This window comes from Lucilia sericata, unplaced genomic scaffold, assembly GCF_015586225.1.
Source record: "Lucilia sericata isolate MDLA Ls3-8-SP2 unplaced genomic scaffold, ASM1558622v1 Contig000496F_arrow, whole genome shotgun sequence".
In the NCBI taxonomy this organism is placed as follows: domain Eukaryota; kingdom Metazoa; phylum Arthropoda; class Insecta; order Diptera; family Calliphoridae; genus Lucilia; species Lucilia sericata.
In genome coordinates, this window is record NW_023994510.1 from 122501 (window position 1) to 134937 (window position 12437).

The window sequence follows — 12437 nt, forward strand, 5'->3', positions numbered from 1 at the left end:
GCTCTGGGCTGGTAAGGTGGTTGGGCAGGATGTTGTTGTGGTGGTTGAGGCGGAGCAGCACGATGTTCCGGTGGTACATCTACATTCTCCGCAGCATCTATAGCCAGGTCTCCCGGTCTGGCGGACACCATATGTGGCAGGAGTATTGTCGCTATAGCAATTACCGTGGCAATCTGTAATTTTTGTAGGATGGGGATTTTTGGCCAAAGTTTTGGGGGATTGAGAGTTTTTGGGTATTATAGTTATAGGAGGTTTTTTCAATAGCAGAGTAGTAGTTGGAGTTGGTGGTAGTAGTTCAGTGTTATTATTAAAATTATGCTCGTCGTTATTAGAAATGTCATAATTATTATGACGTTTTAAACTTACAAATTTAAACATTTTATTTTATTTATTTTTCGTTTTTTTTTTTTTAAGTAACACTTAAAAGTTTTGTTTTAAAATTTAAATTTTAAATTCTTTTTTTAATGTTTATTGTGCGTTTACGTTTATTGTTTTAAATTTAATTTGTATTTTTAAGCGTTTACTGTGGAATCTCGTTTGTTTTGTGGGTGTTGCGAAATACGTTTAAATGAGAATTGAATTAGAATTTCAAGTAGTTGTGGATTTTATATTTTTTAAACTTTTTAAGGTTATTTTGCATATAGCAGGTAGTAACGTCCATACAGTAACACATTTAATAATAAATGAAATAAAAACATATATTTTTACATATTAACAACAACAACAACAACGGCGATTATAAAGTCTTATAAGTATTATTCTCAAAGTCACAAAGTACTGCCAGGTACTACTTACTGACTGGACTTTGTTGCAATTGTGTGTAACAATTTACATATAAACTTAAATGAAAACAAAAAATAATAATACAACAATAAAATAAAACATTTTATTTTTGTTTTGTGAAATTTTCATTAGTTGTAATTGTATATGTAGAGATCAGGGGTTGTCAATCTTTGAATATTAGTTTATGCAGTATGTGAACTGTTAATCGGTTCACATTTAGCTTTATATGACTATCGTGAAGGATTACAACTGAGAAAATTGGTATACATTAAGGTGGGTCTATAACCAATATGAGTTACAAGTATCAGTACAAATCTATAATACATTACCCACTATAGTGTTGTGAGTTATAATTAAAACTTAATTTTTCCATGAAAATGTGGTAATTTCTTAAAAAAATCAGTTGCTATTAAAGAGCTTTTTTGTTAAATAGTTAATTTTCATTAAAAATAACGAAGGCAGTTAGTTGTTCATTACAAACTTTCGCAAAAAGTAGCATTTTCCTATAAACATAATTATATATTTCATGAAAAATTATCTTTTTCATCCATTAACTTTTTTATTAAAATGCTTTTAATTCTTTTAAAATAAAGAATATTTTTTTATCTGAATACTTGGTTTTAATTTAGCTCAATATTTAGCTTTCATTACACTTTAACTATAAAAAAAACTTTTTAAAAATAGTTTTCACTACAATATAGTTGAAGAAAGGGACCGGTATTGATAAGTTTTTTTTAAATATAATGCAGAAACATTTTTATCCAGTTTTCTTTAAGTGAAACGATTTTTTTAATAGAAAAACTTTTCCCACTGAAGAATGTTTTTACCAGAAAAAAATTTATAGAAAAATCTTAAAAAAAGCTTTTGAAGTAGATGTTTTTTACTGGAAAAGGGTTTTTATCAAGTAATACTCTAAACTAAGAAAAAAACTCTTTACAAAGAAAAAGTTTTTTTCTTAGAATAATTCTTTTTCATCAATAGAAAAGTTTTTTTATTAGAAAAAGCTTTTATTAGAAAAAAATCGTTTTTCTTTCCTTTTCAATAGAAAAAACTTGCTTCATTAGAAAAAGCTTTGATCTTTAGGAAAGTTTTTTTTTTTATAAAAAAAAACTCGATTAATTAGAAGAAGCTTTCTTCTTTAAGAAGGGGTTTGTTTTTCATATTTCACTAGAAAAAGCCTTTTCAATAGAAAAAACTTGATTCATTGGAAAAAGCTTTGTTCTTTAGGAAAGTTTTTTTTTTTAAAAAAACTTGCTTAATTAGAAAAAGCTTTCTTCTTTGAGAAAAGTTTTATTTTTCATGTTTCGTTAGAAAAAGCTTTTTATTAGAAAAAACTTGCTTCATTAGAAAAAGCTTTGTTTTATTAAAAAAATTTGCTTAACTAGAAAAAGCTTTCTGCCTTAATAAAAGTTTTGTTTTTTATAAGAAAAATATTTTTTTCATTTGCAAAAGTGTTTTTCATCAGAAAAAGCTTTTTTTATTAAGAAATTTTTTTTCTCAGTAAAAGCTTTTTTTCTTAGAAAAAATCATATCGTTAGAAAAATGTTTTAATTAGAAAAGAATTCTTTAGGATAAGTTTTTTTATAAGAAAATTATTTTTTCATAAGACAATGTTTTTTTATTAAAAAAGCTCTTTCGATAGAAAAATGCCTTTTTTATTAGAAAATGCTGTTATCTTTAGCAAAAACTTTTTTTGTCAATAAAAATTTATTTTCTTTTCAATAAAAAAGCTTCATTCAATAGAAAATGCTATTTTCATTAGAAACTTTTTCTATTTTTTTGTTACAAAAAACTTTTTTCATTAGAAAAAATGTTTCGTTAGAAAAAGCTTTTTTGTTAAGGAAAAGTTTAAAGAAAAAGTTTAAGAAAAAGTTTTTCATAGAAAAAGCTTTTTTCATAAAAAAAAGTTCACAGAAAAAGCTTTTTAATTAGGGAAAAGTTTTTTTCATTAGAAAAAGATTTTTAATTAGGGAAAAGTTTTTTTCATTAGAAAAAGATTTTTCATCAAAAAAGCATTTTTCTTTAGAAAATCTCTACAAAAAGCTTTTTCAATAAGAAAATCTTGTGTCAAAATTAAATAATGTTAAATTTTATGTTTCTAAGTTCAATATTGAAGAAAGTTAATATAATTTGGTTTACTAAAAAATATATTTTTCACAAACAAGATTTTTTTTTTATAAACAAGCTCTTTTTACCAAACAAAGTCCTATTCACTACAAAGAGCTTTTATCACTTGATAATTTATTCACTCTTCATACGAAGAAAAACCATTGTCATTAAAAAAACCTTGTTTCCTTAGAAAAAAACTCCTTTTTACCAAAAAGGTAATGTGTCAAATTTAAAGAATGACGTGGAATTTCAAAAATTCGAAACACCCGTTCATTGACCGATATTTTAAGGAAGTTCTAACTCAGCGTCACTATACCAAATATATAGCAATAAATTTGCCTTAAATGAAACTATAAATGTACCTATAATATTTGTCACAACTTATTAAACGACCTTCGTTCATTGACCCACCTTTAATTTGTTACTACTAAGCAAACGTTTTAAATAGTTGTAGGCCAAGTTCAGTTTATACTAAACCTAAACATAATTTAACCAATTTTAGAATATGCAAACAAATTCCTTATATAGTTTTATACAGCAGTTCCCAAACTTTTTTTGTTACAGCCTTAACAAAATCATTTCCTATATTTTCCTAACCCTGCTTTGGTTCCTTTTTTGTTGTTGTGGCTGTTCGTAAAAATTAATATGCAGACCACAACTTGGTGAGTATGTATATGAATACGAGCGAATATATAGAGAGTTATAACAAAATTACAGAAAACAAAAAATTAAAATATTATTGTGATTGTTATTGTTATTAAGTATGTGATGATTTTAATGTTGTTGTTACTGTTTTTGGTCTGATTTGTTTTTATTTATACACACGGTAAAACAATAAACGGCCTTTACAGCAGCAACAACACGTACATACCTATCTACTACATTGATATGTTTTCACAGATACATTTTAATAAGAAAAGTGTTGACAAATTAATCATTTTAATGGTTCCTCGTACTCGTACTTCATTTCACTTTACTACCCTACAATTCGTTATAATTTATGTTTTTGTTCTTTTTTTATTATGATTGTTTTTAAGCCAAATAAAAACAAACAAATTAATTTATTTTGAAAATATTTTTGTTATTTTTTTTTACTAGAAAATTTTTTACAATTCAAGAACCTTTACTTATATGGAAATTATTTAAATTTTGTTTATCGATTTTGTTTTATCGATAAACAGCAACAAATTTATGTTGAATGAAGAACGCAAAAAGTTGAGGGAAAAAAAATCAAAATAATAAAAGTAAAGTTTTCAAGAACCTGGTTTGCATTATTAATTTTAAGTAAAACATAAATTCATTGGACTTTTGCATAGTTCTACCCTTTTGTTTATGGCTTAAACAGAATTCTAGAAATTTTTACTATTTTTGGTTAAAAATTGGTTTTGTATAAAAGCTTGTGACTTTTAAGGGAACATCATCAGTTTACCTAGAACTTTAGAAAACTACCAATCAAACCCCAAACAACTTCAAAATGTTCAAATTCGTAAGTGTCTAAAACTAGGAATAATACAGGATAACAAAATATATAAGAAAAATAAAAAAAAAATTGTAAAAAAGCATCTTCAACAAGTTGAGCTTAAAATTTAAAATGTGTTAAAATTCTCTAAAGCTTAACAAAGCTTTAAGCTAAAACCAACTTAAGTTTATTAAAGTTTACCAAAACAAAGTGTTAAAAGCTTTCAAAAGTGCCAAACTTTTCCTCAAACATTAATAAAAATTCCTTCTCCACTCTTCTACAGTTCCTTGTCTGCTTGTTCGCCATCTTCGCCTGCGCCATGGCCACTCCCGCCGTTGTTGCTGCTCCCTACGCCTACTCTGCCTACTCCGCTTACTCTCCCTACACTGCCTACTCTGCTCCCGTTGCTGCTACCTATGGTGCTTATCCTTACACCGCTGGCTACTCTGCCTATCCTTATGCTGCCGCTGCTTATGTACGTTAAGTTGTAGAACAACTTTTAAGGATCTTTTAATGGCACAACAACATTACTCTTTAACTGGCTAAAGGACTTATGCAACGTTTTAATGGTATAGGAGATAATTTTCGTTAATTTTTTTTTACAATTGGCTGTCTTATAATTTTTGTTTGTGTTGAACTCTATTGAGTTCAAATATATTTAGGTTTTACATATAAATTTATATATTCAGAATGAAATTTTATATAATAAATAAAAAATGCATATTTGCAAATAAAAAAAAAAAAATTATAACGAAAATATTTTATTTTGAGGCAATATTAAGAAACAAGTGCAAATTGACCTAATCAAACCTAACCTTCATCAGGAAACTTTGACGAAACCAAACTTTGGTTAAATAATTCTTAAGTTTCCTATTTATGCAACAGGCTTTTCTAAAAGTCGAATATTTCACTCTATTGGATGTTATTTTTGTATGTAATTTTATCTCTATATGGGCTATACCTAGTCTATGCCGGAGTGTTGCCTTATATGACATAAGATTTAGGGATTCGGATTGCTCTATAGTCAAGACTATAAAGTGAACTACCAGACTATATATGTATGTATAAGTATATAGCCAAACCAGTATATGGCTTGGAGTAATTTATAGTCAAAACCATTGATTAAAGTCTTGACTGGTCTATAGTCAGAACTGACGGATTTTTCAGACTAACAACTAATCTCTAGTTAATTCTACAGATTGATGTATAGTCATAACTATAGACTTTTCTGTAATTAATCTACGTATATTCATATAGATAGACTACTTAATCGATACACAGAACCCAAGACTGTGAACTATAGATTGATCTATAATTATGACTGTTTATTGACTATATAGTCAAGACTGAAGACAACAAACCATTAACGGATCTAAAGCTATAGATCGATTTATAATCAAGATTATAGCTAGTGTTTACTACAGGTACACTAATTATAATCAATAATATAGGCTGATCTAGTAGACTAATTTCTAGTAAATAATATAGCCTGTTTTATGATCTATAGACAAGACTATGATCTATAGACAAGACTATGATCTATAGACAAGACTATCAATAGTCAAGACTACAGACTACTCAATTGTCAAGGCTAATATATAGTAAATTCTATAAACTGATTTGTAGTCAAGACTTTAGACTGATCTATAGTCAAGACTTTAGACTGATCTATAGTCAAGACTATAGACTGATCTATAGTCAAGACTATAGACTGATCTATAGTCAAGACTATAGACTGATCTATAGTCAAGACTATAAACTGATTTATAGTCAAGACTATAAACTGATTTATAGTCAAGACTATAAAATGATTAATAGTCAAGACTACTTATAGACTGACCTATAGTCAAGACTATAGACTGATCTATAGTCTAGACTGTAGACTAATCTATAGTCTAGACTATAGACTGATCTATAATCTAGACTATAGCTTGATCTATAGTCTAGACTATAGATCAAGCTGATCTTGACTATAGGTCAGTCTATAGTCTTGACTATAGACCGATCTATAGTCTAGACTATAGACTGACCTATAGTCTAGACTATATGTCAGTCAGACTGACCTATAGTCTAGACTATAGACTGATCTATAGTCTAGACGGATCTATAGTGTAGACTGATTTCTAATAAAGAATATAGCCTGTTCTATAGCAAAGGCTATAGAATAATCTATATTCAAAACTGATCTATAGTCATATGTAGTCAAGATTGTAGTCCATAGTCAAGTATATAAATTGATCCATAGTACAGACTATAGACTAATCAATTATTAAGGTTAGTATATAGTCAATACTATTAACTGGTCAGTAGTCAATACTACGGACTGATCTATAGGCAAGACTAAAGGCTGATCTATAGCCTAGACTGTAGATTGATTTATAGTCTAGACTATAGACTGATCAATAGTCAAGACTATAGAAAGATCTATAGTCTATAGATTGATCTATAGTAAAGACTATAGACTAATCAATTGTCAAGGCTTATATATAGTAAGTACTAAAAACTGATTTGTAGTCAATACTATGGACTGATCTATAGACTGATTTATAGTCAATACTATAGACTGATCTATAGTCAAGACTATAAGTGATTTATAGTCAAGACTATAGACTGATCTATAGTATAGACTGTAGACTAATCTATGGTCTAGACTATAGACTGATGTATAATCTGGACTATAGACTGATCTACAGTCTAGACTGATCTATAGTACTATAGACTAATCAGTTGTCAAGGCTAAAATATAGTAAATACTATAAACTGATTTATAGTCAATACTTTAGACTGATCTATAGCCAACACTATAGACTGATCTATAGTCAAGACTATAGACTGATTTATATTCAAGACTATAGACCGACCTATAGCCAAGACTATAGACTGACCTATAGTCAAGACTGTCGACTGACCTATAGTCAAGACTATAGACTGATTTATAGTCAAGACTATAGACTTATCTATAGTCTAGACTATTGATTGATCTATAATCAAGACTATAGACTGATCTATAGTCAAGACTATAGACTAATATATAGTCTTGTCTATAGACAGATCTATAGTCTAGACTATAGACTGATCTATAGTCAAGACATAACTTCCATAAATGATAAAATTGCTTCTGATTCTGATAATGTTTTTATTTGGAAACTTCTTTCCTGGGTAATTATAATGCAAATAATTTATTTTTTGTTAGTAGTTTGTAATGTTTTTATTATATTTGTTTTTAAGCAAAAAAAAAAAAACAAAAATTAATTTTTAAAATGAGTTTTTTTGACCAAACAATTTTTAACAATTCAAGAACCTAACATATACGAAAATTATTTAAATTTTTTTACTTTATCGATTTTGTTATCGATAAGCATCATTACTTTAAAACAACAAAATTATATTAAGCTAAGTACGCAAAAAAAATTAGAAACAATAACAAAGTAAAGTTTTCAAGAACCTGGTTTGCATTACTAATTTAATTTTAATTAAAATATAAATTTAGTAAAAATTTAAATAGTTCTACCCTTTGATTGTTATTGTATCAATTAGTCTATCTAATGACTCTAGTATAATTCAAAAGATTTTACTATTTTTGGCATTTATTTATTTTGTATAAAAGCTTGTGATTTATAATGGAACATCATCAGTTTACCTAAAACTTTAGAAAACTACCAAACAACTTCAAAAATGTTCAAATTCGTAAGTGATTAAAAAATCAAGAATAACAAATTTTATAAGAAAACTAAAAAGTTTAAAAAGAAACTTCCTAAAGTCTTAATAAATTGTGCTTAAAAGTTAAAGTTCTAATTTTAAGCTTTGTAGATCTGTTCAAAGCTCACGTATACATACAATTTATAAAAATTTTAATTGTTAATTGCTTTCAAAAAGCTTGAATGAGTTAATAACAAATTTTCTAAATTGCCTTAAAAGTTAGGTTAAAGTTTTATAATTTCACATAAATTAAAAGGATTCACTATGAATTACCTAAATATTATTTTTATACTAATAAATGTTAATTCTCCTTCTTTTACAGTTCATTGTCTGCTTGCTCGCTATCTTCGCCTGCGCCATGGCTAACCCCGCCGTAGTTGCTTCTCCCTACGCCTACTCTGCCTACTCCGCTTACTCTCCCTACACTGCCTACTCTGCTCCAGTAGCTGCTGCCACTTACGGTGCCTATCCTTACACCGCTGGTTACTCTGCCTATCCTTATGCTGCCGCTGCTTATGTACGTTAAGTTGTGGAATCATAAAGATCAGTAGCTTATAGCTTAAGGAAAGAAGGACTGTCTAAAGGACTTGCGCAATTTTTTAATGGAACCGGAAACAACTTTTGTAAATTATTTTACAATTGATTGTCTTACAATTTTTGTTTATGTTGAACTCTATTGAGTTTGGATATATTTTTAGTTTTACAAAGAAATTTAAACATTTAAATATAATGAAGTTTTTTATAAAAAAGTATGTAATTTTATTCAGAAATTGGAAAAATCAGATCAACTTATTTCCATAAAGTTATTATAGGCAACGTTTTAACCGAATCCAGATTTGACCAGATCTCAACGGCTAATAATAGATAGAACACTTTTGATCAAACTAAATACAAAGCATTATTTTAGCGTTAAATCACGTTAAGATTAACAGATCACAATTTTTTATCGCTAGTAATGACTGGTTTCCGTTTATAGCAATCATAGCAGCAATTCTGATTTTGTAAGATCTTGTTAAATAGAAACCATTTTTATAAAGATATTCTCTAAATCTTGTTTCTCGAACTTTTTTGGCTGACCTGAGCGATCTTTGTCTTCTGTATCGATATTACCACGGCAGAACAACTCATCTCTAATATACTAATAATGGTGGAACCCATTCATTATGAGCTAGTATATAGACTAGTCTAGTCTATAGTCTAGTCTATAGACTAGTCTATAGTCTAGTCTATAGTCTAGTCTATAGTCTAGTCTATAGTCCAGTCTATAGTCTAGTCTATAGTCTAGTCTATAGTCTAGTCTATAGTCTGGTCTATAGTCTAGTCTATAGTCTAGTCTATAGTCTAGTCTATAGTCTAGTCTATAGTCTAGTCTAGTCTATAGTCTAGTCTATAGTCTAGTTCTATAGTCTATAGTTATAGTCTATAGTCTAGTCTATAGTCTAGTCTATAGTCTAGTCTATAGTCTAGTCTATAGTCTAGTCTATAGTCTAGTCTATAGTCTAGTCTATAGTCTAGTCTATAGTCTAGTCTATAGTCTAAGTCTAGTCTATAGTCTAGTCTATAGTCTAGTCTATAGTCTAGTCTATAGTCTAGTCTATAGTCTAGTCTATAGTCTAGTCTATAGTCTAGTCTATAGTCTAGTCTATAGTCTAGTCTATAGTCTAGTCTATAGTCTAGTCTATAGTCGAGTCTATAGTCTAGTCTATAGTCTAGTCTATAGTCTAGTCTATAGTCTAGTCTATAGTCTAGTCTATAGTCTAGTCTATAGTCTAGTCTATAGTCTAGTCTATAGTCTAGTCTATAGTCTAGTCTATAGTCTAGTCTATAGTCTAGTCTATAGTCTAGTCTATAGTCTAGTCTATAGTCTAGTCTATAGTCTAGTCTATAGTCTAGTCTAGTCTAGTCTATAGTCTAGTCTATAGTCTAGTCTATAGTCTAGTCTATAGTCTAGTCTATAGTCTAGTCTAGTCTATAGTCTAGTCTATAGTCTAGTCTATAGTCTAGTCTATAGTCTAGTCTATAGTCTAGTCTATAGTCTAGTCTATAGTCTAGTCTATAGTCTAGTCTATAGTCTAGTCTATAGTCTAGTCTATAGTCTAGTCTATAGTCTAGTCTATAGTCTAGTCTATAGTCTAGTCTATAGTCTAGTCTATAGTCTAGTCTATAGTCTAGTCTATAGTCTAGTCTATAGTCTAGTCTATAGTCTAGTCTATAGTCTAGTCTATAGTCTAGTCTATAGTCTAGTCTATAGTCTAGTCTATAGTCTAGTCTATAGTCTAGTCTATAGTCTAGTCTACAGTCTAGTCTATAGTCTAGTCTATAGTCTAGTCTATAGTCTAGTCTATAGTCTAGTATATAGTCTAGTCTATAGTCTAGTCTATAGTCTAGTCTATAGTCTAGTATATAGTCTAGTCTATAGTCTAGTCTATAGTCTAGTCTATAGTCTAGTCTATAGTCTAGTCTATAGTCTAGTCTATAGTCTAGTCTATAGTCTAGTCTATAGTCTAGTCTATAGTCTAGTCTATAGTCTAGTCTATAGTCTAGTCTATAGTCTAGTCTATAGTCTAGTCTATAGTCTAGTCTATAGTCTAGTCTATAGTCTAGTCTATAGTCTAGTCTATAGTCTAGGTCTATAGTCTAGTCTATAGTCTAGTCTATAGTCTAGTCTATAGTCTAGTCTATAGTCTAGTCTATAGTCTAGTCTATAGTCTAGTCTATAGTCTAGTCTATAGTCTAGTCTATAGTCTAGTCTAGTCTATCTAGTCTAGTCTATAGTCTAGTCTATAGTCTAGTCTATAGTCTATCTAGTCTATAGTCTAGTCTATAGTCTAGTCTATAGTCTAGTCTATAGTCTAGTCTATAGTCTAGTCTATAGTCTAGTCTATAGTCTAGTCTATAGTCTAGTCTATAGTCTAGTCTATAGTCTAGTCTATAGTCTAGTCTATAGTCTAGTCTATAGTCTAGTCTATAGTCTAGTCTATAGTCTAGTCTATAGTCTAGTCTATAGTCTAGTCTATAGTCTAGTCTATAGTCTAGTCTATAGTCTAGTCTATAGTCTAGTCTATTAGTCTAGTCTAGTCTATAGTCTAGTCTATAGTCTAGTCTATATTCTAGTCTATAGTCTGCTCTATAGTCTAGTCTATAGTCTTAATCTAAAATCTCTATAAGTTTTATGATTTGTTAACTTTTTCGTAAATGGTGTTTTAGTAAAATGTTATGTTATATGCTATATATCTACTTAAACAGGTGTAAAGATTCTTATTATTTTGGGACCACACACGATTACTACAGAGAATACAAATACAAGGAACCACTAAATATACAAAAAAACACAAAAATTATTTTCTTAAACACATACAGCTTTCTAATTTATTTTTTCTTTCGTTTTTTTCAAATTATTTACATTTCACTCTTTTAATTTAGTCCGATCATAGTTCCTTTTAATCCATAAATCCTTTACTTCTTCTTCTTCAACAAAGCTACAGCTGGGGCGGCAACAACGCGAGCAGCAGGAGCGGCTACAACAGGAGCAGCATGGTAGACAGCTGGAGCAGCAGCGACTACGGGGGCGGCAGCATAAGCAGCAGGGTAGGCAGCGGTATGGGCAACAGTGTAGGCATTGTAGGTGCTAGCATAGGGAGCAACATAACCAGCAGTATAAGCGGCAGGAACAGCAGGAACACCGGCAGTATAAGCCAAAGGAGCACTATAGGCAACGGGAGCAGCAGCAAAGAAAGCGGGCTTAGCAGCACCGAAAGCAACGGCGAACAAAGCCAAAAAGCAGACAACGAATAATTTGAACATTTTGACTTAAGGTTGATATTGCGCGGTATTCTTTAGGAAATGCTAAAAGAATGTATGACACTGATGAGCTAGAGTCGCTTAACTTATATAGCAAAAATTTCTTCGATTTTGAAATTGCAAATTTGATTGATATTTTTTTTCTTTCTCTCCAAATAGGATGTTCTGCGTTTTTGCTACTTAAAGATAAGTTTTTTTGTTATTATTTTGAAATTATGTAAGAAGACATTTTTGCCTTTATTATTTCAGAATTGGGTGTTTAAGAATTCTTTGTACGTTTATTGGTACTTGGAGAGCATTAACAATGAAGCACGTTTTATTTTTGGTATTTTTTCTTATTTCTTTTTTTATTTTCTATTTATTGTTTTTGTTTTGCTATGGTTTTTTTAATATTATCATAATAATATCTATGGTTATTTCAACACTTGAGATATATTTTGAAGTTTTGCTAATACTCATGAATGGGACGTTGCACTTTGCAGTTTATTTGTTTTTTTTTTATATAGAACTTTTAAAATAACAAAATTCCCCAAAAAATTACTGAGAAAATAAAGATTTAATGATTACGAATTTATCGAACTAGATT

The 12437-nt window shown here is 29.3% G+C and overlaps 4 protein-coding genes across 4 annotated transcripts in view; 2 read left to right on the forward strand and 2 right to left on the reverse strand.

Moving 5' to 3' along the window:
* LOC119605551 overlaps nucleotides 1-607 on the reverse strand; it is a 915-nt gene extending 308 nt beyond the window's left edge. The window contains exons 1-2 of the mRNA XM_037958739.1: nucleotides 367-607; nucleotides 1-173 (exon numbers count right to left, since the gene is read on the reverse strand). The exon at nucleotides 1-173 is cut by the window's left edge and continues 308 nt beyond it. Coding sequence (XP_037814667.1) covers nucleotides 1-173; nucleotides 367-378 — 185 coding nt within the window. The 5' untranslated portion in view covers nucleotides 379-607. The remainder of the gene's footprint in view (nucleotides 174-366) is intronic.
* Nucleotides 608-4308: 3701 nt separating this feature from the next.
* On the forward strand, nucleotides 4309-5055 carry LOC119605556. Its single transcript, XM_037958745.1, has 2 exons — nucleotides 4309-4378; nucleotides 4635-5055. The coding sequence occupies exons 1-2, from the start codon at nucleotides 4367-4369 to the stop codon at nucleotides 4833-4835; spliced, it is 213 nt and encodes a 70-aa protein (XP_037814673.1). The 5' UTR covers nucleotides 4309-4366; the 3' UTR covers nucleotides 4836-5055.
* Nucleotides 5056-7996: 2941 nt separating this feature from the next.
* Nucleotides 7997-8746, forward strand: LOC119605560. The gene is made up of 2 exons (XM_037958751.1): nucleotides 7997-8038; nucleotides 8373-8746. Exons 1-2 carry the CDS (start codon nucleotides 8027-8029, stop codon nucleotides 8574-8576), a joined length of 216 nt encoding a protein of 71 aa, XP_037814679.1. The 5' UTR covers nucleotides 7997-8026; the 3' UTR covers nucleotides 8577-8746.
* A 2642-nt stretch (nucleotides 8747-11388) lies between these two features.
* On the reverse strand, nucleotides 11389-11943 carry LOC119605550 (cuticle protein 16.5-like). The gene has a single exon (XM_037958738.1). The coding sequence runs from the start codon at nucleotides 11852-11854 to the stop codon at nucleotides 11507-11509; it is 348 nt and encodes a 115-aa protein (XP_037814666.1). The 5' UTR covers nucleotides 11855-11943; the 3' UTR covers nucleotides 11389-11506.
* Between the last annotated feature and the right edge of the window lie 494 nt (nucleotides 11944-12437).